At 44.1% G+C, this 25,009-nt stretch overlaps 1 protein-coding gene across 3 annotated transcripts in view; it reads right to left on the bottom strand.

Moving 5' to 3' along the window:
* COLGALT2 (collagen beta(1-O)galactosyltransferase 2) overlaps positions 1 to 25,009 on the bottom strand; it is a 412,958-nt gene that overhangs the window by 148,017 nt on the left and 239,932 nt on the right. For all 3 annotated transcript variants that reach the window (XM_073582911.1, XM_073582910.1, XM_073582912.1), the window contains one exon: positions 7,708 to 7,827. In XM_073582911.1, the coding sequence (XP_073439012.1) occupies positions 7,708 to 7,827 (120 nt within the window). The remainder of the gene's footprint in view (positions 1 to 7,707; positions 7,828 to 25,009) is intronic.

Raw genomic sequence — 25,009 nt, 5'->3', positions numbered from 1 at the left:
ATGGTGCAGTGTAGACACAGGGATGTAGTGGTGCCAGGTGTGTGTGGCGCAGGAATGAGTGGAGGACACCAGGGCATGTAGTTCCAAAGCTTTACTCACAGTCTGTTGTACAAACAGGTACCTGCCTCCATGATGTGTCCTCTGGGTCAGGGACTCAGTCAACCTCCAGGCCAGATGGAATACTCCTTTCCAACACTCCGCCAACATGTGCCTTTCTGATTGTCTCCTCTTATAGCGCCTTTAAATGAAGTACTCCTACAGTACTTCAGTACGAGTTACACTGGAGTTCCTCCTGTCCGATGTTCTTATGAACTCTACTTGTACGGCAGACAGCTGTAGCCTGCTTCGGGGAATCCTTGCTACTAAGTCCCGGCTCACTATCCAGTTGCTGTTGTGCCCCCAAGTCTTGTGTGGGAATAAAGCTGTCACTACTTCTAATCCTCTGGTGTCTGCTGCAGGACCATTAGTATCCATAGAACCTCAGGGACCGGGCCCCGGCCTTGCGCTTAGAACTTCTAGGAAGGGTTCTCTTCTAACCAACGTCCTCTGTTCTCTTTTACTCCTCACGTTCCGTACTAATCTTTCTTTCTATGGAAAATCAGGCTTTCAGTCTGTCGCTCTCTCTTCCTTTCCTGTGCCAGCAGACCCAGGTCACTGGGATCTGCTGCAGCACTTCCATCCATCTATCCTGCTCTCCGGGGATCTTCTTCTCTCTCTCCTTACTCAACAACTGACCCCCATCCTAAACTCTTCCCGCTCTCTTTAATGTGAACTAAGCTCCACCCACCACATTTCGTGTTCCAAGCAGGGAGCCACCAATGGGTGCTTTGCTACACTCCAAGCAGGGAGCCGCCAAAGGTGCTTTGCTACACTACTTTGTGGTGTGGGGTGCAGGTGTTGGAGTGTGGTCAGGAGTCTCCACCTTACCTGGATGGTGGGGTACCACACCTCAGGAGGAGGTGCAGTACTTCTGTGGCGACTGAGCCTCAGGGGCGCCACACTTCGAGTTCTGACGATGGTCCACTGAGGTGTCTTGGAACAACTCTGCGCTAATGTACCAGTTCAGTAGGGGACTGTCAGATCACCTGAAGGACGCTCTGGCTCTCCATCCACCACCCAGCTCCTTGGAGGAGGCCATGACTCAGGTTATTCATATGGATCAGAGGCTGTGGGAGAGAGGTGTAGTGCAGCGAGAGGTTAATTTGCTTCCTACTACTCCTGCTGTTATGCCACCTACTGAACCTATGGAGGTGGGGAACATCAACCTCAGGGAGAAAGAGAGGAGACGGCGATGCAAAGGAAAATTGTGTTTCTACTGTGGAAATCCAAGACATTGAAAAAGGACTGTCCCTCCTGCCCTCCGACTAGGAAGGTGTCGGGAAACGCCTAGGTCTGGGTGACTACTGACGAGGTCACCCAGACTGTCAGATATCTTTTTCCTCATTTCATAAAATATTGTTGAAAGTGGAATTTTGTTGTGGGAATTGCTTCACCCCCACTTCTGCCTTTGTGGACTGTGGGTCATCCATGAACTTTATTGACTCTAACTTGGTGAACAAGTGCAAGTTAGGGACAGTTAGGCTTGAGAGCCCTATTCATAATGTGGCCATTGAAAAAACACTGTTGGCTAAAAACATTATTAAATTTGTCTCGGAGGAGTTCCTCCTTAAGGTGGGTTCCTTGCACCAGGAACATATTTCATGTTTTGTTCTAGACAATCTTCCTGCGGGACAGGTGTTGGGATTTCCTTGTTTACAGTTACACAATCCTGTGATTGACTGGGAATCTCAGGACATTGTTAAATGGTGTCCTATTTGTGTTAAAGGTTGTCTTAGCTCTGTACTGGTGTCATCTGTAAATCTGGAGGGTATTCCGGAGTACCTGAAGGATTTTTAGGATGTCTTTTCCAAAAAGGAGGCGGAGATCTTACCACCACACTGACCTTTTGATTGTGCTATCAATCTGATTCCAGGTGCTAAATTGCCCAAGGCCTGTCTGTACAACCTCTCTGACCCGGAGCATACCGCTATGAAGGAATATATATCTGAAAGTCTACATAAGGGTCACATCCATCCCTCTGTCTCTCCAGTGGCGGCTGGATTCTTTTTTGTAAAAAAAAAGATAATGGTTTGCTCCCGTGCCTCGATTTTCAGGAATTAAATAAGACCACTGTGAGAAATACTTATCCCCTCCCGCTCATCCCTGATTTGTATAACCAACTATCTGGGGCCAAGTGGTTTTGTAAATTGGACCTCAGGGGAGCATATAATCTTATCTGATTTCGGGAATGGGTTGAGTGGAAAATGGCATTTCTCACCTCTGAGGGTTTGTTTGAGAATTTTGTTATGCCCTTTGGTTTCACTAATGCGCCAGCCTTCTTTCAGAATTTTATTAACCATGTATTTTCTGATTTCATTGGGTGCTTTATGGTGGTTTACTTAGATGATATCCTGGTATTCTCATCTGACAAATAAAATCACATGGGTCATCTACGTGCAGTTCTCCAGAGGTTACAGGAGAACTTTCTTTTTGCTAAACCTAAAAATGTTCATTTTTCGTACAAGATTTGTCCTTTTTAGGGTTCATCCTGTCTGCCAAGGGGTTTCGTATGGACCCTGGGAAGGTACGAGCCATTGTGGATTGGGTGCAACTCAGAGACCTGAAGTGTCATCGGTGGTTTTTGGGGTTTGCCAATTACTACAGGAAATTCATTAAGGGGTTTTTGCAGGTGGTCAAGCCCCTCAATGGATCTTACTCGTATGGGGGCTGATCTCAAAAACTGGTCAGCTCCAGCAGTGGTGGTGTTTTCTTTATTAAAGGAACACTTTATGTCTGCTCCTGTTTTGATCCAGTCTGCTCCGTCTGAACCATTTATTGTTGAGGTGGATGCATCAGAGGCGGAGGTGGGGGCATTGTTGTCCCAGGGACCCATCACTTGACTAACCTGAGACCCTGTGCCTTTTTCTCTAAGAAATTCTCTCCTACTGAGAGAAATTACGATGTCTGAAATCGGGAGTTACTACCAAAAAGTTGGCTTCTGAAGAATGGAGGCACTTTTTGGAGGAGGCTGTTCATCGGATCACGGTGATTATGGACCACAAGAACCTGTCATATATTGAGTCTGCCAAACATTTAACTCCTAGACAGGCGAGGTGGTCTCTTTTTTTCACGCTTTCATTTTCTCATCACCTTTCAACCTGGTTCCAAAAATGTCAAGGCCAGAGGAACATTGGGGAGGCTCAGGGCAAACATAAACATTTTGCTAACAAGCGACGGTCTTCAGGGCCGGTATATTTAGTGGGAGATAAGGTATGCACAGAAAAAGAGAAGAGGGTTGCACTCACCGTCCATTTAAAAATCCACTTTATTAAGGAAGTTTAAAACATACATGACAGGAGAGTTTCATGCGGAATAAGCAGGACGACGATCGTTTTCGAGCAAATGCGCTTCTACGGGTCCTGTATGTTTTAAACTACCTCAATAAAGTAGATTTTTAAAGGGACGGTGAGTGCAACCCTCTTTTCTTTTTCTGTGTATGGACATTTGCTCTGTTTTTTCATTGTGTTGGCACCCATGGGCTCTGGGCTAAGAAGCCAAATAGTGGTCTGGATACTTACAAAAGGTTTTGGACATTGGTGCTGCAGCAGTGCGGATCTCTATTGCACTTGCTTTTGGAGATAAGGTATGCTTGTCTACTAAGAATATACGGTTGAAGGTTCCTTCTGTTAAGCTGGGTCCCGTTTATTGGCCCTTATGAGATCATAGAGGTTGTCAACCCAGTTGCCTTTCGCTTGCGCCTTTCTCCATCACTTAGGATCCCCAACGTGTTCCATAAGTCCCTTCTGAAGTCATTTGTGTCTCCCTCTGTTGGGTCCCAATCCCTTCCACCACCTGTCTCTCTGACTGGTCAGGCTGAGAATGAAGGGAAGCAGATTGTGGATTCTCGCATGGTCTGCCGTTCACTTCAGTTCTTGGTTCATTGGAGGGGTAATGGTCTTGAGGAGCGATCGTGGGACCCGGCACGTTCTGTCCATGCGGATCGATTGGTCCTGGCATTTCATTCACGTTATCCTGGGAAACCTGGTGGTCCCCATTGAGAGGAGGGTACTATCATGATCTAGACCGGGTTTTAAATCCTGTCTTCCCCTTTTTCCGGTCTGGTCAGGCCAGGTGTTAACTTCCTCAGTCTTAGTCTGGTCTCAAGTTTGCTATTTATCTCCGCTGCATCCTGCAGACCATGTCAGTTATAGTTTCTGCCTACGGCATGTGTAGCTGATCTTATTTGCCCTGATTTGTTCTGCTGCTTGCTTACTGAACCCGTGTGTTAGGCATCGGGTTCCTGCCTCTGCACAGGAGGAATTTCGAGCCTTGCCTTCTGCGGTCTCCCATTCCTCTCCGGCTGCAGAGGAGCCTGCTTAGCAAAGACATCATTCCCAGCGTCTTGCTCAGTCTACTACTGTTGGCTTGGTTACTGCTGCCAATCAGGGTTCAGCTATAGTAACCTGCAATAGCCAGCAGCGAGCAGCTCTTGGGACTAAATCCTTCTTTCGGCCCACTGAGCATGCCCGTGGGAAGTCCTCTCATTGGAGGTCAGATGCTCAGGTCCTATTGCTACTCCCATTGGACCACTAGGAAGATCCCGGAAGGACGCTACTATAAATGAGTCGCATGGCCGCACTGCCATGCGTTAGTATAGACAGTAATTGGTAGTGATGTGTGTGATGATGGATGCTTGTGAACCGCTGAATGACTCATTATGAAACCTCTTCCTTTGATACGCATGTTGGTAGGGTTTAGAGTCCTGAGTCAGCGCCGAGCGATGGCACTGCATAGCGCCACAGTGCTTCCAGCTCCTCTCACACGTTATGCCAGAGAGTGTCATCTGCATGAGACACCTCTGTACCGCATATGCCGCAGTGTCCGTCTCAGCGGTGCCGTGTGCAGTTACTGCGCTTTCCAGCGCTAAGCTTAGGCTGGCTAGTGGCATCCGTCAGTGCTGCGCTGTACGCACGCAGTGCGGTAACACAACTGTCGGCTGCACCCTGTGACTGCTAACAGGGTACAGCGTTTCTCTAGGGTTAATCCCTGGTGCCGCAGTAGCGGTTCCATAAGCCGTAGTCTGTGAGGTGACAGGCTTCGGCGTCTCTTTCTGCGGCTCTGTACTGTAACAGAGTTCGCTCCTGCGCACACCGGGTCAGCGGTTACTCCGCCAGTGTTCAGCTAGTGTCCACCATTACCGAGCAGCAGTTTACCATCTCTGCATGGTGGACTCTGGGTTGCGATCACACTTTATTATATTTTATGTTTAGTGCGATCCGCAACTCTAACACCGTGTCTGTTTATCCCCTCTTCCCTTCCCGACTCAGTTTTTCCCTTTCTTGCATTGACTCCCTGGTTTTAACTTGGCTTGGACCCTGACTTGTTGTTTTGTCTCTTGTCTTTGGCATATCTGCTTCTGACCGGTACAGACCCATTTGGCTTGTTTTTGATGCTGTTTTTGCTTATTCCTTTTGTACTGCGCTACAGTCTTATATCGACCTGTCTTGTTTGACTACTCTGCTGCCACTTGGTGGTGGCCTCTCCGCTGCATTGCAGTCCTCCCTTCACTCTACTGCCATGTAGTGGAGCTTGCATTTACCTGCATTGCAGTGGCGTGACAGAAGAAACAGAGCAGAGAAAAGAAAAGTATTAGGGTAAGTGCACACGTAGTTTTTAGGTTGTGTGGATTTTGATGAAAAATCCGCAGGTAAATCCGCAGGACAAAAGTCCTGCGGTTTATCTGCGGATTAGCCTGCGGTTTTGCCCTGCGGTTTCACACCTCATAATGGATAGGTGTGAAACCGCAGCGAAATCCGCACAAAGAATTGACATGCTGCGGATTGTAACCCGCAGCAAAACCGCGCGGAAAAATCTGCAGCATGGGCACTGTGTTTTTTTATTTCTATAGGAAATAAAGGTACTTTACAATGCAGCAGAATCTGCTGCGGACCCGCAGGGCCAAATCCGCTGCGGATCCGCAGCAGAATTCGCAGCGTGTGCACATACCCTCAGAGAGGAAGGAACAGAGCAAAAGAGAAAGAATCAGAATAACACAGTCACAAGGTGATCTTCTCTTACAGCATAAGAGCAGGTGAGTACAAATGTCTGCCTGTAACAATAAGAGACTCCCCTCTCCATGTGACATCAATGTGTTTATTTTCTTTGTAATGTGACATCACTTTGTTTATTATGCCTGTATGGTGATCTCACTACGTACAGTATATTATCTCTGCGTTGTGACATTACTATGTGTAATATGACATCACTGTGCTCATTGTCTTATCTGTGTTTATTATCCATGTACTGTAACGTCACTACGAATATTATTCCTGTACTGTGACATTACTGTGCACATTATCTCTGCACTGTGAGGTCACTGTGTTTATATCCCTGTACTGCAACATCACCGAGTTTATTATCTCTGTGCTGTGACATCAGGTGTCTATTATCCCGTTATTGTGACATCATTGTCTCTACTAGCCCCATATTGTTATACCACCATTTGGAAAGTCCCTGAGGTACCAAAATAACAGAAAATCCCCAAAAGTGACCCCATTTTGGAAATGGGCAAATTATCTTCAGGTGCAGAGACCATTTTTGGCTTAATGGGTGTTTTCCTGAAAAAAAAATCTATGGATTTTGCAGAATTAAAGATAAATTGCAAATATGCCATTGATGGGCTAAAAACATTGCTATGTAGGTTTACACCATTGTCGTACATATGAGCATTACCTTCTGTTTGGGCACACCGTGGGGCTCAGAAGATAGAGGGGGCCAATTGGATTGGGGCCTTTTGGTGTGCAGATTTTGCTGGATTGTTTTGGGGTGGTATAGGGAGGGGAATCATTTCATTTTTCCAGAGCTTTAGTTATCTGTGCTATAAAACACGACCATCCTATATAACACGTAGTAATAAACACCCCACATTTTTGTTGACATATGACTGATCTAAGTGGGGACTTGTTTTTGCGCAATGAGTAGACATTTTTATTGGTACGATTTGGATACAGAAAATTTTGGAGCACGTTTAAGGCTAAATTCGTATTTATCCTTTTCTCTATGATGAGCAGTGACTTGAGTGTTTCTGTGTATATCACCAAAAACATGATTCAGACTTAACCATTCACTGTTAATGGGACAGATGGCGTCACCATGGACTCCCGTATGGCCTCTGTTCTGGTGTCTGTGTCTTTTTAGTCTTTAATGTCTCACCCATTATTAATTATAGCCTTATGAAGGGTGATGAGGTCCCAATGTGTTGTTAAGTCTTTTTCCTAACTCAGTGTGGCAATACAATGACCTGAATAACATAATCTAGAGCAGGATATAAGGTCATCAGAAAGACTTTAAGTAAAAACATGACAAGAACTTTTTTCCTTTACTGCCCTTTTTACCTGGTTCTGTGTTGCCCAGCGTTCACCAATATCCATTGCACTATGTACCTGGTTTTCAGACCATTGCAGTAATGATATACACGTGGGGCACGCAAGAGAAAATTGTGCAATGCATACTATAAAATGACTACCATCTGTTATGTCCTATGTGATCATCTGTCTGTGATGCATGATGCGTAGTTGTGAGCTTCCTGTTTGTAATCACTAAATGCTGCAGGGGGGGCCATAGGTAGATCGCATGGAGCCGCTAGTATTATTACAGAACGTCACTTACTCATTGCATCCGTCAGGACATGTGTAAAGCTCTCAATATCATCATAAAGGGTTTGATGTGGTTTCAGCGGCACAGGAAGGTATCCATAATGTTCCTTGTTACAAATATACATCTGAATTCCTGGAAAAGAGAAGCACAAAGCAATCAGAGAACGGATTGTTATTATGAGACTAATGGCAGAATAATGATGCTTGTGAAAGCAAATGATGTGGAAATGTTCAGTTATAGCTGGAGACCCAAAATCTGCTGAAGACACAGCAGACAGGCCAGATATAAAGGGTACGGTAAAAAAAACCACTATATTGACAAGCTAAATGTGAAAAACGGTTCATATAGACATACAGGAGAGCACTTGGGCCGTAAACAAATCTTATATACCACTAAGACTATGTGATTTATTTGTAATATCATTTAATTTATTTTTGTTAGCCAATAAAAGGTATCATAACTACAGGATTATCATTTTGTTTCTACCACTGAGAGCAATCTTTTTTCAACTGGCTAAGGCTACTTTCACACTTCAGGCTTTAAAATCCGGCGGGCTGCGGCGAAAAGTTGCCAAACCGGATCCGGCAGAAGCCGCAGACACCGGATCCTTTTCTTTGGATGGATATGGTGCAGCAGAGATTTAAAGAAACATCGCATCAGAAACCAGGAATAGCGAGATCCGGGGGGGATGACAGCGAGATTCGGGGGGATGAGAGTGAGATCCGGGGGGATGAGAGCGAAATCCGGGGGGAATGAGAGCGAGATCTGGGGGGATGAGAGCAAGAGAGATAGAGAGATAGAAAGAGAAACACTTCCAGGGTTAAAATTCACATTCTCCGGGCATGCGCTGTTCAAAAAAGCGGTCCGGCACTGGCAAAAAACGTTGCATGGAACGTTTTTTGCAGCCGCCGGATAGACAATTTTTGCAGTTTCCGGCAAAAGCCGGACACGACGCATGACCATCTGGCGCAATGCGGCAAAAATGAAAGTATATGGGTTAAAAACCGAATCCGGGGGGAACCGGCGCCGGATCCGGTTTTTACATATTTCGCCGCATCGTGCCTGATGCTAAAAAACTGAAGTGTGAAAGTAGCCTAACACAGTACCAAACCTCTTTTTCTCTTTTTCTTTTGCCTACACTTGTGATGTGTTTTTTTCCTTGAGCTTTTTCACATTCATTTGAATGGGTGAAAAGGTGAAAAAATGCTGAAAAAACTGACATGCTAAAAAAAAGCATAATGTGACATACCAAAAAGAGACAAAAATCTATAGGGTCAAAAACGCATGTAAAAAATGCATTTAAAAACGCAAACAAAAAACGTAATCCAATTTATCTAAAAAGTGCAGAAACACTACAGAAAATCTAAAATGTCATAATCTTCCCAAATACTCATTGTGGGAACGTAGTCTCATGGTACGTTCACACACAGATATTTTTTAAGAGGATTTAGAAATAGATTCTGCTCCTAAATCCACATCAAAAACTGTCTAATACTCTTTAAATAAGTTTCTGAGCTGAATTGGAAAAGCTCCTTTAGGCCAGAGAGTGAACAGAATCTAATAGGAAACTCATTCAAAGAGTATTTGAGGCATTTTTATGTAGATTTGCAGTAAAATTCTCCTCTAAAACCTTGCAAAAAAATGTAAAATGGTGTGAATTGGCGCTAAAGAAGAAGAGGTTGTGCATGTGTAGACAGGTACGCAGATGAAACGGCTCGGAATTTGCAGACTCAGTGGTAACATAAAAAAATTGGTTACTTAACAGTTTAAGTGATCAAAAATATGATGTCTGGCAATTTGGTGATTCACAAATCACAAGAAAACATTGAGCTGCTCTACAATGTTACGAATTATTGTTGCACATATATACATAAGCATTGTCTTACACAATACAATGCAATCTAAAGTGAGCTAGGTAATATACCAAATGATATTTTCAGAAAAAATGTACAGGTCCATATTCTCCCAAAGTCTGTATCGTAACTAGTACGGTTGTCACCTAATCTCAGTCACTGCTACAGGCCCTAACAAGTGTCCACTCTATTTCCCCGTTGGACCACGAGTTCTGTACATTGAGGACTCTCTGCACAGATGAGCTATTCCAGCTGCATCCATCTCCTAGAGTGCAGCTCAAGTCCCTTCCGCATCATTGCTACGCCTCCTGACCTCGGCTCACTCGATTGCCCTTTAAGTAGGCTTCCTGCCTTCCCAGCTCACTTGATTGACCGTTTCTTTTATTAAGCCAATTCAGTTGACAGTGCACATCCGACTTAATACAAGTCTGGCCAATAAGATAAGATAAGATAATCCTTTAATCGTCCCACCATGGGGAAATTCAGAGCATTACAGCAGCAAGGCAGGAGCAAGTACAGATACAGATGCATAAAGGCATTACATTGACAGTAGGTAGGTACATATACGAAAAAAAAAAAGAAAAAATGACTCATCCTCTGCGCTGGCTTCACGGGTTGTTATATTTTCTAAATGTGTCACAGTAGATCACATGTCCCTGTACATTTGATCTCTTTTCTCCCTTCGGGCAGCTGAGCTTCACATTTTAGTTCCAGCATTGTTCCCTTAGTTCCTATCTCTTTTATCTTTTGCCAGTAGATGGCAACATTCGTCCATACAAGTCTTACTATACATTCCTAATGTATGAGTCACCATACATGTTTGCTGTGCATCTGATGGGTGAATCATTCACTCCTTTACACATGCACATGGCTAGCTACAATAAATCATGGGTATTCTGCTTACTGCCTAATGTTTCAGAACTTCCAAAAACGACAGAGGAGTGAGCAAAAGACACGGAGGTCCACCTGTCTAATTCACATACTTCTCTCCAGATGGCCAGATGGGTTAAGAGACCCCATTCTCCTATGTATGAGGCATCCAGACATGTTTATGTGGCGCCCCAGGAGTATGGTCGCCACAATGGCATTACCTTCCTCCTTGGGAGTGTGATGTCATGCTTGGAAGCAATGAAGGGTCTCTCTATCAGTTAAATACAACACACAGCACAGTTCCAACTCCAGGCCAGCAGAGGGAGCTCTGAACCAAAACTGGGGGAGGAGCTGCTCTCTGGGAGCCAGGAAAGGGAAATTAGTTAGTTCGTGTGAGGAGGGCAACGCGTGTGGACGTGAGGAGAAGAGCTGGAAGATTGAGCAGAGTTCTGGAATTCTGAACTGCATTTACCAAGCAAAGTAAAGGAAAAAGAAACTGCACTCTATGGTGTCCTTGCCTCCTTTCTGCAAACTCTCCAGCACTGCTACATCTCTGTGCCAGACACTACACCCTCTTCCTCAACACCTATCCTCACTGCCCTGGGACTACAGCCCTACCTGTGGAGGGCTACAACATCATAGCTGCCCCACACCATCTGTCCCAGAGGATCTGCACCGCAGTGTCTGCTTAACACCTTCATTGCCGATCACCACAGGTGGCGTCACGTATCATCCATTTATAAACTTTAATCAGCCACTCTTAACCCCGTTTACATGGATGCCCAGGGCCACGGACCGGGTCACCGCTACTGTGACACTTCCCTCTGAGATACCGGCCCGGTACCGAGTACCCCACTGCCCTGGCGGGTGACCCATTTACATAGTGCTGCATTAGTACTGCCAGTCCTTTTCTTCAGCTGACGGCCACTACTCTTCTGTGTGTGGCTGCTCATTTACAGTTGTGCTCAAATACCCTGGCAGAATTTTTGCTTTCTTCGCCTTTTTTTCAGAGACTATGAATGATTTTACCAAAACTTTTTCTCCACTCAGAGTTAGTGGTTGGGTGAAGCCATTTATTGTCAAACTACTGTGTTTTCTCTTCTTAAATCATAATGACAACCCAAAACATCCAAATGACCCTGATCAACAGTTCACACACCCTTGTGGTTTTGGCCCGATAACATGTCCAGAAGTTGACACAAATGGGTTTGAAAATGGGTTTACTAAAGGTAACATCCTCACCTGTGACCTGTTTGCTTGTAATGAGAGTGTGTGCATAAAAGCTGAGTGAGTTTCTGGGATCCAGACAGACTCTTGCATCTTTCATCCAGTCACTGATGTATCTGGATTGTGAGCCATGGGGAAAGCAAAAGAATTGTCAATGGATCTATGGGAAAAGGTAGTTGAATTGTATAAAACAGGAAAGAGATAGAAAAAGATATCCAAGGGATTGATAATGCCAGCCAGAAGCATTCAAACTGTGAATAGCAAATGGTAAATCAGGAGCTTTGTAATAACAAAACCATGGTCAGGTAGACCAACAAAAGTTTCGACCACAACTGCCAGGAAAATTGCATGGGATGCAAAAAAACCCCCACAAATAACATCGCTAAAATACTGGACTCTCTGAAAACTAACGGTGTGGCTATTTCAAGATGCACAATAAGGAGGCACTTGAAGAAAAATGGGCTGCATGGTCGAGTCGACAGAAAGAAGCCAGTACTGCGCAAATGCCACAAAATATCTCGCCTACAATACGCTAAACAGCACAGAGACAAGTCTCAAAACTTCAGAACAAGGTAATTTGGAGTAATGAGACCAATATTGAACTCTTTGGCCACAACCATAAATGTTACATTTGGATAGAGTTCAACAAGGCCTATGATGAAAGGAACACCATTCCTACTGTAAAGCACAGTGGTGGATCATTGATATTTGGGGATGTGTGAGCTACAAAGGCACAGGAAACTTGGTCAATGCTGAAGGAAAGATGAATGCAGCACGTTATCAGGAAATACTGGAGGCAAATTTGCAATCATCAGCCCGGAAGCTGTGCACGGGACGTACTTGGACGTTCCAACATGACAACGATCCAGAACACAAGGCCGAGTCGAACTGTCATTGACTACAGCAGGACAAAGTGAAGATTCTGAAGTGGTCAACTCAGTCTCCTGACCTCAATATCATTGAGCCACTCTGGGGAGATCTCAAGCGCGCAGTTCATACTAGACAGCCCAGGAATTTACAGGAACTGGAGGCTTTTTTCCAAGAAGGGTGGGTAGCTTTACCATCTGAGAAAATAAAGAACCTCATCCACAACTACCACAAGAGACTTTAAGATGTCATTGATGTTAGAGGGGGCAATACACGGTATTAAGAAATGGGGTATGTGAACTTTTGATTAGGGTCATTTGAATGTTTTGCATTGTCATTATGATTTAAAAAGAGAAAACACAGTAGTTTGACAATAAATGGCTTCACCCAACCACTAACCATGAGTGGAGAAAACATTTTAGTGTTATCATTCATATTCTCTGAAAAAAGGTCAAGAAAGCAAAAATTCTGCCAGGGTATGTAAACTTTTGCACACAACTGCACAAATAGAAGGAATCTGACAGTAGGCTCAACCCTCCTAAGCCATCTATATGGCCATGTAGGTCATAGGAAGCTGAATAGAATGAGACCTTTATATCTGCGATTCAATGTCTTATTCCAGAGAGACCCACATTTTTCTCATAATTAAATGAGCAGATAATGGGACATTGATCTCCCTGAGAATCTGCCTCCAGAAATTACTGTAAATAAAAGGGGGCATTACCAGATTGAGATATGTAGATTAAGAGAGCAGACTGTCAGTCATTACCTTTCTCACACTGGTAAAGCCCCTTTCATTTACAATAAGCTTGTCATGCCTCAGGATTCAATCCAGTGGTCCTGTGCTTTTCTGTTAAGCGGCACTCCCCCTCGGTTCTTTCGAGGGTACAAGATACACTTGACGGCCTTCAAGGAATCAGATCTGAGAGGTTCTCAGGGAGATCTATGTTCGGCCCATAGATCTTAACAGCTCATTTACATATTAAGAAAAATGTGGATTTTTCTGGAATAAGGCATCGGATTGCAGATATCAAGGTATCGTTTTATTCCACAACTTTATAACACCTAAATAATCATTTTGACGACCTAGGAGGTTTAATACTACTGACACATTTCCTGTAACGTGTCAGAAAAGTATTTTTCTGTTCATGTGGTTAGAGGCCCCAAAGAGTGGCGCTGCAGGCAGAATGTGGCGAGCCACAGTTTGTGCGTTCATGATCCATAGAAATGTAAAATAACCTCTTCAGAGAGAAGACAGGACGTCTAGCGTCAATTACTAAATGTTGCAATCCTAAAAATCCATATAAACGGTTTAATGAATCTTGCCACATGACTTAGGATAAGAAGCCAAACTAGACACTCCATTTGCGGGAACGGGTTTGAGGTGTTTGTCTTTCATCAGGAAAAGCAGGAGGACTAGTTTGGATGGGTAATAAGTAGAGATGAGTGACTTTGTCTTTTTTAGGGTCGAGTCGGGTTTCATGAAACCCGACTTTCTCAAAAGTCGAGTCGAACGAAATTGGCCAACTATAGGGAAAAGTCAGAGGCCGACTGAAACACGAAACCCAATGCAAGTCAAAGGGGAAGCAAAGTCGGCAGGGAGTGGAGGACAGTAAACACACCTACAGTGCCCATTTCAATCCCAACAACATCAATTCTTATTGCTTAAGCTTGTCAACCTTAATTTACTTTTTAATAATAGTTACTCATTGAAAACTGGGGGTTATTTGGCTAAAGTTATGGGGGGGGTAGGGCTGGCTCCAGGTTTTCATGTGGCCTGGGACAAAGAGTATCAGTGCGCCCCTTTAACACATACCACAATTCATGATGCTCCGATACGGCACAGAAATATACAGTAGGTATATTACAATGAAAAATACTTCACTTCTTACATGACATGACTGACATCTATTTTAAATTCTACAATAGCTCAAAAAATGGACAGTATATTACTCCACATGGTGCACCATACAGAATAATGATCCCCATATATTTCTCCATACAGAATAATTGGTCCCATATAATGTTCCATACAGTATGTGATGAGCTCCACATATATGATGGGCCTCATGGATGATGCTCCAGTGTCTTATGGGCCAAAATAATGCTCCATATATAATGTGCCCCATTTAGAATGAACCCAGGCATGGTATATGAAAAGAGCTCCATGGAGTAATCTGAAGTGTGGGCTGCCGCATCCTTCACTTTTGGTGTGGGTAAAGGACCCAAGAAAAGGGGTTGCTCCTGATCAGAAGCCTGCACTGACGACTCAGTGCTTGCATTTTTTGAAACTTCAGAAGAGGAGGCGATAGAGCTGGAGGCTGTTTCAGCAATGTAAGGCAAAACCAGTTCCTGATGCTCTGGCTTTAAAAGCAGTTTACCTACTCCCAGAAAAGGGAGCCTTACAGACCTTCCGGAGCCAGACCATGACGCAGGCTCAACACCTCCTGCCTTAGCTGCTATTGTGCTTTTGCCACTACTAGCAGATGCATCACCACCACCATCAGTACCAGCTGGCCCCCCACGCCCACGTCTGCAGCCTCTTCCACCATACTTACTAATTTTTGTGAAAATGTACCCAAAATAGCAGCAGATATATGGTACTGTATCAGAAGCGTAGAGCTCTATACAGTCTAGGGATAATTGTAAATCTCTGTATATATTTCATGAGTCCATACACAGACGCTCACAGGCTCAGTATGGATTACACAATATAAAAAGTTGAAAAAGGGCACAGTATCACCAGATACAAGGTATATATAGTATAGTTTAAACATTCTGAATGACCGTATATATTTCAGGAGGCAGACACAAATGCTCTCAGGCCCAGTATGGATTAGACAAGAATATAAAAAGCAGTAAATAGGTAATGTATCACAAGCGTACAGCTGTATACAGTGTTGGTGTAATCTTAAATCTCCAACTATATTTCCGGAGTAACAGACAGATGCTCACAGGCTCATTATGGATTATACCAGAAACAAAATAGCAAAAAAGGGTACTATATCAGAAGCATAGAGCTGTACACAGTGTTGGGCAAATTTGAAATCTCGGTATATATTTCCGAAGTCACCCTCAGACGCTCACTCAGTCTGGATTTGACCATAATACAAAATGTTGAAAAAAAGGTACTGGATAACAAGATAGCGAGTATATATATTATAGGGTACAATTTAAATCGCCGTATAGATATTCCCGTAATCACCCTCAGATGCTCACTTAGTATGGATTTGAACGTAATACTAAATGTCGAACAAAGGTACTGTATAACAAGATAGAAGCTGTATATAGTATAGGGTAAAATTTTTATCTCCGTATATATAGAAGGAAACCACACACGCTCACTCAGTATGGATTATACCGTAATAAAAAATTTAGAACAAAGGTACTGTATCAGCAGATACCAGGTGTATCCAGTCTAGGGGTAATTGTAAATTTCCCTCTATAATTCCGGAGTCAGAAACAGACACTCACAGGCTCAGTATGGATTACACCAGAATATAAAAAGTAGAGAAAGGGAAATGTATTCGAAGCGTACACCAGTATACATTGTTGGGGTACTTTTAAATCTTCGTAGATATTTCAGTCTCAATAAGCCAGTCCAGACTCTCCGCTACTGGAAACTAGAAGGATACAAGTACAGACAGAAAGTCGAGTGTTTGCAGAAATTTGGGAATTACTAATCACGGGAAAACCTCCCGGTAGATTTTGCAGAGGCGATGCTGTCCCTCAATTACTTTGTGGAGACAGCAAAAACAGTTATTTGTGAAGAAAGGATTGCTGTATCGCAGTAGCATGGATCCCATCACTGTTACTCGTCTCCATCAAATTGTGATCACAGGGAGAGATGTAGATATGGTCCTCACTGCCTATCATGATGTGTCTGGTCTAGAGTTGAGCGACTTTGGTCGGATCGGGTTTCATGAAACAAAATTTGTTTCAGATGAAACTCGTCCGACTAGAGCAAAAAAAGTCGGAGCACTTCAATGGTTGACTGTCATCAAGGCTTCCCTCCTCCTCCTCCCCCTGTTCCTCCTCCGCTGCAGACGCCTGATCCTTAATGTGCGTCAAACTTTGCATGAGCAGACGCATAAGTGGGATGCTCATGCTTATGATGGCGTCATCTGCGTTTACCAGCCGTGTGCATTCCTCAAAACGCTGAAGGACTTTACAGAGGTCTTTCAGCTTTGACCACTGCACACCCGACAACTCCATGTCTGCCCTCAAACTGCCTGCCTGTGTATCCTCCTACAAATGCATTACAGCCTGCCTCTCTTCACACATCACCATGTGCAGGTCGGAGTTCCACCTAGTTGCAACGTCTATGATTAGGTGGTGCTTGGGGAGGTGGAGCAATCACTGCAGCTTCTGCATACGACTGGAGTGTACGGGCGAGCGACGGATGTGCAAGCACAGTCTTTGCACCTTTTGGAGCAGGGCTGTTAACTCCGGATAATTATTTAGGAAGCACTGCACCACCAGGTTCAAAGTGTGAGCCAGGCAAGGTATGTGTGTGAGTTTTGCAAGGGCTATGGCTGCCACAAAATTCTGGCCATTATCAATGACTACCTTACCTGGCTCAAGATGTAGACTGCCCAGCCATTACTCAGTTTCTCACAGAAAGTAGTCGGCCAGTACCTCCGCGGTGTGTCTGTTGTCGCCCAAAGGCATCAGCCTTAAAACAGCCTGCTGCCGCTTACCACTAGATGTTCGATAGTGGGACACCTCGTGTGCAACACTGGCAGCTGCGGATGGAGTGCTCGTGCGACTGTGCTCTGTCGACGAGCTTTCGCTTCTGGAGGAGGAGGGTCGAATGTCTACAGCGAACTGTTTCCTATACCGTGGGCTAGGCAGCACTGTGCCACCGCCGCTGTCCCCTTTGGAGCCTGCATCCACCACATTAACTCAGCGCGCAGTGATGGACACGTAACGGCCCTGGCCATGCCTACTGGACCATGCATCTGTTGTGAGGTGCACCTTTCCACTCACTGATTGTTTGAGTGCATGGACAATGCAGTCTTTCTCATGAAGGTGGAGGGCAGGGATGGCTTTTCGAGAAAAGAAGTACCGACTGGGTAGGTCATAGCGTGGGACAGCGTAGGCCATGAGCTCTCGGAAAGCTTCGCTTTCAACCAAACGGAAGTGCATCATCTCTAATGAGATCAGTTTGGCAATGTAGGCAATCAAGGCCAGTGTACGCGGATGAGAGGATGAGTACTTTCTTGTCCTACTCAGAGTGTCTGCTAGGGTGAGCTGGACTTGAGAGCTGTATATGGGGGAACTAGCGGTGGACCGGAAGGACTGAGAGGGGGTTGGTGATGGTGTTGGTGGTGATTCAGTGTTTTGTTGCAAAACCATTGTGATTCCCTGACTGCTTTGGCCTTGCGACGACACCTCAACATTTTTTGCTGGTGGTGTGCTTACCGGTGGCGGTGGTCTTACAGTGGGGGAAGCGATGGAGCGTTGCTGGCTACCTTCAGTCGGAGCAGGTGCACATGTGGTACCTGAGGTTTTGTAGTCTGTCCATGCTTGCAAGTGCATGGTGGTTAAATGTCTAAGCATGCAACTGGTATTCAAATTTCGGAGATTTTTCCCTCGGCTAAAGGTCCTTCCGCACTTCTTACAGATAATCTTTGCCTCATCAGTAGGATTTTGTACAAAGAAGTGCCACACTGCACTCTTCCTACTATGGTATAAATTTTCAGGGCTTGCACGCTGTGCTAATTTGACCGTGTGGCCAAGCTGTCCTGCAACTCTTTTGGTTTTTGTTCCACGTTTTTGGACAGCTACAGGCCTGCCAGATAACCGCTGCTGCGATGTCGATGCCTGCTGCCGATCCTTCTCCTCATCTGAGCTATTGCCAGCAGCACCCTCTTCCCCTAATGGATGTCAGTCTGGGTCAACAACTGGGTCATCCATCACCTCCTCTTCAATTTCATCTGCACCTTCCTCTGTGTCACCGTGTAAGGTGGTATAGTATGCAGGAAGGGCACCGGAGTTTCATCAGGGTCTGATTCTGCCTCAGTACACTGCGAGGACAATGTAGTGCTCTGAGTGAATGTGCCAGCAGAAAAATCTTGCAGTGGCTGTGCATCAGTGCACTCCATGTCAGATTCATCTTGGACTGGGGAATTCACGATTTGACTTGATAGGCATGGTATGTGAAAAGAGCTCCATGGAGTAATCTGAAGTGTGGGCTACTGCATCCTTCCCTTTTGGTGGGGGTGAAGGACACAAGGAAAGGTGTTTTTCCTGACCAGAACCCTGCACTGACGACTCAGTGCTTGCAGGTTTTGAAAAGTTCAGAAGAGGAGGCAATAGAGCTGGTGGCTGTTTCGGCAATGTAAGCCAAAACCTGTTCCTGATGTTCCGGCTTTAAAAGCGGTTTTCCTACTCCCAGAAAAGGGAACCTTACAGGCCTTCTTGTGCCAGACAATGATGCAGGCCTATTGTGCTTTTGGCATAACCAGCAGATGCACCACCACCACCATCAGTACCAGCTGCCCCCCCACCCACGTTCACAACCTCTTCCACCATACTTCCTCATGTTTGTGAAAATGTAACAAAAATACCAGCAGATACATGGTACTGTATGAGGAGCGTACAGCTGTATAAGGTGTAGGAAAAATTTTAATCTCCGTATATATTTCCTTAGTCACACATGCTCTCCCAGTATGTATTTGACCGTAATCCAACCAGCAGATATACAGTACTGTATCAGAAGCGGACAGCTCTATACGGTGTATGTATGGAAAAATGAAAATCTCCATCTATTTTTTTACGGATTCACACCCAGATAGCAAGTATTTGTCCATGATGCCAGCCGGTACACGGTAGTGTGTGAGGAGCATACAGCTCTATACAGTGTATGTATGGAAATTTTTAAATCTCCGTCTATTTTTTTACGGAGTCACACACACGCTGTCTCTGTATAGATTTGACCATAATCCAAACAGCAGATATACAATACTGTTTGAGATGCAGACAGCTCTATACGATGTATGTATGGAAAATTTTAAATCTCCATCTATTTTTTGACGGAGTCAACAGCAGATATACAATACTGTTAGAGAAGCAGACAGCTCTATACGGTGTATGGAAAAATGGAAATGTCCGTCTATGTATTTACGGACTCACACACACTCGCTGTCTCTGTATAGATTGGACCATAATCTAAACAGCAGATATACGATACTGTTTGAAAAGCGGACCACTGTATTTGGTGCATTTATGGAAAATTTTAAATTTCCGTCTGTTTTTTTAAGGAGTCACACACAGATAGCATGTATTTGTCCGTGATACCAGCCGGTACATGGTAGTGTGTGAGGAGCGTACAGCTCTATATGGTGTATGTATGGAAAATCTTAAATCTCCATCTATTTTTTTACGGAGTCACACACACACGCTGTCTCTGTATAGATTTGACCGTGATCAAACAGCAGATATACAATACTGTTTGACAAGCGGACAGCTCTACACGGTGTATGTATGGAGATTTTTACATCTCCATCTATTTTTTTACGGAGTCACACACACACTGTCTCTGTATAGAGTTAACCATCATCAAACAACAGATAAATGATACTGTTTGACAAGCGGACAGCTCTATACGGTGTAAGTATGGAAAATTTTAAATCTCCATCTATTTTTTTACGTAGTCACACACACACGCTGTCTCTGTATAGATTTGACCATTATCAAACAGCAGATATACGATACTATTTGAGAAGCGAACAGCTCTATACGGTGTATGGAAAAATTGAAATGTCCGTATATGTATTTACGGAGTCTCTCACACACACACACACACACACACACTGTCTCTGTATAGATTTGACTGCAATACATACAGCAGATATACGATACTGTTTGAGAAGCAGACAGCTCTATACGGTGTATGTATGGAAAATTTGAAATCTCCGCCTATTTTTTTACAGAGTCACACACAGCATGCATATGTCTGCGATACCAGCCGGTACACGGTAGTGTGTGAGGAGCGTACACCTCTATACGGTGTATGAAAAAATGAATGCTCTGTAACTGTGCAGAAAATCAGAATAAAAGTTTTTTTGCTTTTAAAAAAGCAGTATGCACAGCAGCGTGCACACAGCAATGCAGCTATCAGGTAGCCTTATAAGGCAGCCTAATAACCACCAGCGCTGCTGCACGCACAAAAATCCTCCCCTGTCACTGCACACTAACTGTACTGTTGAAATCGCTATCAGAAGAAGCACAGTTTTTCTTTTCTTTGTTGCCTAACGCTCTCCCTATTGAGAATCAGCGGCAGCAACCTCTCCCTATGCTAAGATCGGCAGAAGTAAAATGGTGGTCAGCGGTCAGGGCTTTTATTGCCACTGTGACGCCACACAAAGCAAGCCAATCACACGAATGCCCTTCTCTAAGATGGTGGTGGCTGCTGCCGATGGCGCGCGGGTCGGCGACCTCATGGCCGACCTCACGCTATGGTCGGGTTTCGATCAGCGAAACCCGACTTTATCGAAAGTCGGCGACTTATGAATTTTACTGACCCGTTTCGCTCAACTCTAGTAATAAGCCTCTAACATGAGGTCTAAGGGGTAAAGCTTCTCCTTGTGGAGAATGCCAAGTCAGTGTAAGACTTATAGGCTATGCATTGCTCCCCTAGGAATTTAAATATTCAAATACACTTTAGACCCCCCCTCCTCCTGCTTTGCACTGAAGAGGGACAAACAACTCCGAAATACAGTACATGTCTACTTATTGAGTTTATGGATTAGCCTCTTATTCCAAATCATATGGCAAGACTTGATATTGTCTATTAGGATAGCTATCCAGATCAGATGGCACTAGAGCACCAGTGCTCTTCCTCCTTGAAGGGGTTATTTGCATATTTAAATTCCCAGAAGAGGACTGCATAAGTCTCCTTACTTTTCAGAAGGAGAAATATTACCAATTAGATCCAGGATCCAAGTCGTAACGCTTACCCTTGTGGAGAGTGACATGCTCAGCCTGGCATGCCAATGTGAGGAGGGTTATAAGCCATGCAATGTTCCTCTGGGAAATTAAATATGCAAATTGCTTCTTCAGAGAGGAAGAGGACTAGATCTCTCGCGCCACCTATTGTAAGTAGTAATCCTAAAAATCATGTGGCAAGGCTTGTTAAAGGGTTCAAGTTCTCTTCCTCTCAGAAGAGGCAATTTGTATACTCCTTAGAGCATAGTTTAGAAGCATAGGCACATTTCAGCATACCCTAAAGCCCTGTTGTATATCTCCTAGAGTGCAAGTACTGAGATCCTAGGTATGACAGAAATAATATTGCTAATATTTAATATTCTTCAATTTATAGTTATTGAATCCAGCTACAAAAATATGCAAAATAAATCATAATTCCTTGATTCTGCTCAATGAGATAAGAACAACCCTAAACACGAAAATTCACAAGGTGGCAGGGTATTTAATCTTTACAAAACTACCGCGCACAGTCTTTTAAGACTGAAATAGGGGATTTCAGAGAGCATCCGTTTGGGTAAGGACAGTAGTGGCATTTGCATCATGGCCACATCACGTGACCAACTGTTATGACCTCTCAGTTTTGCAGGTGAAACAATTGTTTCCAATCCTAAGTTACACAATTATTTCATAGGCAAAACCACAGAGTCACCTGGCTGCTGAAGTTCTCAGCCACAGCCGCAATGCGAACAAGACACCTTACCCTAACAGTGAAGATCAGTGAAATCCCCAATCATAGTCCTAAAACAATGTGAACACCATATCTGGTGTTGCAGTTAAAAGGAATCTGTCAGCAGGATTTCACCCCTCAAACTATTTTTATGCACAGGTAGCTTTTTCAAAGATAAATCCAGTAATACCTGTCCAGCACTCTACATAGCCAGCTCACTCCTCCATTAGTGAGAAATCAGTGTTTGAATAGAAACGCCAATGAGGTTAAAGATCTGAAGCCTCTGTCACTACAGCTCTATATATTCCTTGTTCAGTGCCACTTCCTTTTGCTTGACTGATGGCCTCTATGCTGTGTGACTTCAAGCAAAGAGAACATTAAACAAGCAGAAAGATGTGGTGCTTGGTGGGGAATACAGCTGGAGTGACACTGTCATGCACAGTGTGGGAAGACTAAGTGCAATAGGAAGGGATGAGGGGAAGGAAGCCCAAACACTAGGGAAAAGGGGAGTGGAGATCCCTAGGTAGATCTAATATCACCCTACCTGCCTTACCGTCCCTATATTGGTTCCACACCAATCGCCAAGAAGGAAACCTAAGCCCTGTATATGCCAAGAGCTAGGTCCTGAATAGGTAATGGGGGATGAGCACTGGTCAGTCCACACTGTACACTAAAGACAAGAAGGAAGACAAACAAGGGGGGAGAAATTAACTTGAGCAGCCTTCACAAGGGAAAATGTGGATATCACCGGCGGCTCCCTGAAGCAGACTGAGAATCTATAAACACCCAGGTCAGGAGTGTCAATCAGAGGCAGAGGGAGGTTTCCACTGTGTCTAAAAGTCAGAAAAATTAAGACGGCGTCTGCAATGCCAAACACAGAGACCTTCTGCAGCCAGAAGTAGAGTGACTGTTGCATTTGATACACCCTTGACAGACAGAGTCTACAAATCTATAAATTGCTAATCAACCTCATTTACTTATGAATTCAAACTCTGATTTATCTGTAATGGAGGATTGGACTGGCCATGTAAAGATGCTTCTGGACTAGTCTTTGAAAGCAATTGACAAATATAAATAATTGATACACTGCAGATTTAGCAAGTTTTCCCATCTATAAAGAATGGAGAGGTCTGTAATTTTTATTGTAGGTAAACTTTAACTGTGAGAGACAGAATCTAAAAATAAAATCCAGAAAAATCACATTGTATAATTTTTACATAATTAATTTGCATTTTATTGCATGAAATAAGTATTTGATGCAATAGAAAAACAGAATTTAATATTTAGTACAGAAACCTTTTGTCATGATTCGCACCCAGCAGCTCCTGTGCACCAGATGGCAGCTCTTCCCTCTGAGCTATTCAGCTCAATGGACAGTTCTGTGCAAACCCAAATACTTATACCTATGTTGTTTCTGATGCGTTTTGAGCTTAGCAGCTCTTAGGCTACTTTCACACTTGTGTTTTTTGCTGTTTGTTTTTTGCGCACACAAACGCATGAAAAAAACGCATCATGCGTTTGTGTGCGTTTTTTTGCAGGTTTTGGTGCATTTTTTTTTAAAAAAAGCATGTGTTTTTTTGCGCATACGTGCACATTACAATGCGCACGTATGCGCACCCATAGACTATAATGGGTGTTTTGCTGTAAAAAAAACGCATTGCATGCACATGCGTTTTTTGGGGGCAAGTTGGACGCACAAAAAATGCAACAGGATGCATTTTGTGTGCCCGAGCGCACACTACAAAAAAACGCATGGGCATACAAACGCATACAAACGCATGTGTATGCGCACCTATGCGCACCCATGTAAAAGATAGGGGGAAAAAACGCATGCGTTTTTTTCCGCAAGTGTGAAACCAGCCTTAATCATTGCTCTCTGAGCTGCTAAGCTCGAAACGCGTCTGTTCTGTCCCACCTTCGGTGGTGATAATATGCTGATATGAAGTTGGATTTTATATACTTTGCCCAATAAAGGAAATTTCTCCAGGAACGGGAAGCTGGATTTCTTTTATTCATTTGCACATTTATCCTGATGCACTGCAGGTTTCCGTGCTTGAGCTCCTGGATTACCAGAGGGGTGAGCTGGCTTTTTCTGCTTTTTTCATATTTTTCTGATGGTCTCCACCCTGAGTTCCTGTTGGTCACCACCCTGTAGTTTTGATTGGCTCCATCCTGATTGAACACCCTATTTAAACCTGGCATAGCACTTTCCCTTCCTTGCGAGATTATTGAGCTACCAGCCTCCAGTGAAGCTTCATTTAACCTGCTGCTTAGCTTCAAGATACTACTTTGCTGTTCCTGTGTACCGGCTTCTGGTTATCCCTGACTACGATTCCTGCTTATTCCTTCAAACTAAATTGCTGTTCCTGTGTACCAACTTCTGGCTATCCCTTGCTATGCTACCTGATGCTGCTGCCCCTAGTGGTTGCGATACCACTGGTCCAAACCAAGACAGTCCATAACAACTTTGTTTGCAATTACAAAGGTCAGATGTTTCTTGTAGTTCTCAACCAAGTTTGCAGACACTGCAGCAGAGATTTTGGCCCATTCTTCCCATACAGATCTTCTCCAGATCTTTCAGGATTTGGGGCTGTCACTGGAATACATTTGTGTATGGTAGCTATTGAAGCAATGAGTCCAGCAGCAGTCCACTCCTTGTGAATCTTCCCAAATTTTTGAATGGCTTTTTCTTAACCATCCTTTCAAGGTTGCGGTTGTCCCAGTTGCTTGTGCGCCTTTTTCTACCACACTTTTTCCTTCCACTCAACTTTCCATTCATATGCTTGAATACAGCACTCTGTGAACAGCCAGCTTCTTTAGCAATGACCTTTTGTGGCTT

Source organism: Dendrobates tinctorius, unplaced genomic scaffold (genome assembly GCF_039654945.1).
Source record: "Dendrobates tinctorius isolate UK_male_01 unplaced genomic scaffold, ASM3965494v1 ptg000074l, whole genome shotgun sequence".
NCBI classification, from domain to species: Eukaryota; Metazoa; Chordata; class Amphibia; order Anura; family Dendrobatidae; genus Dendrobates; species Dendrobates tinctorius.
Note: the sequence above shows the minus strand (reverse complement) of the source record. Positions and strands in the feature narration are given on the sequence as shown.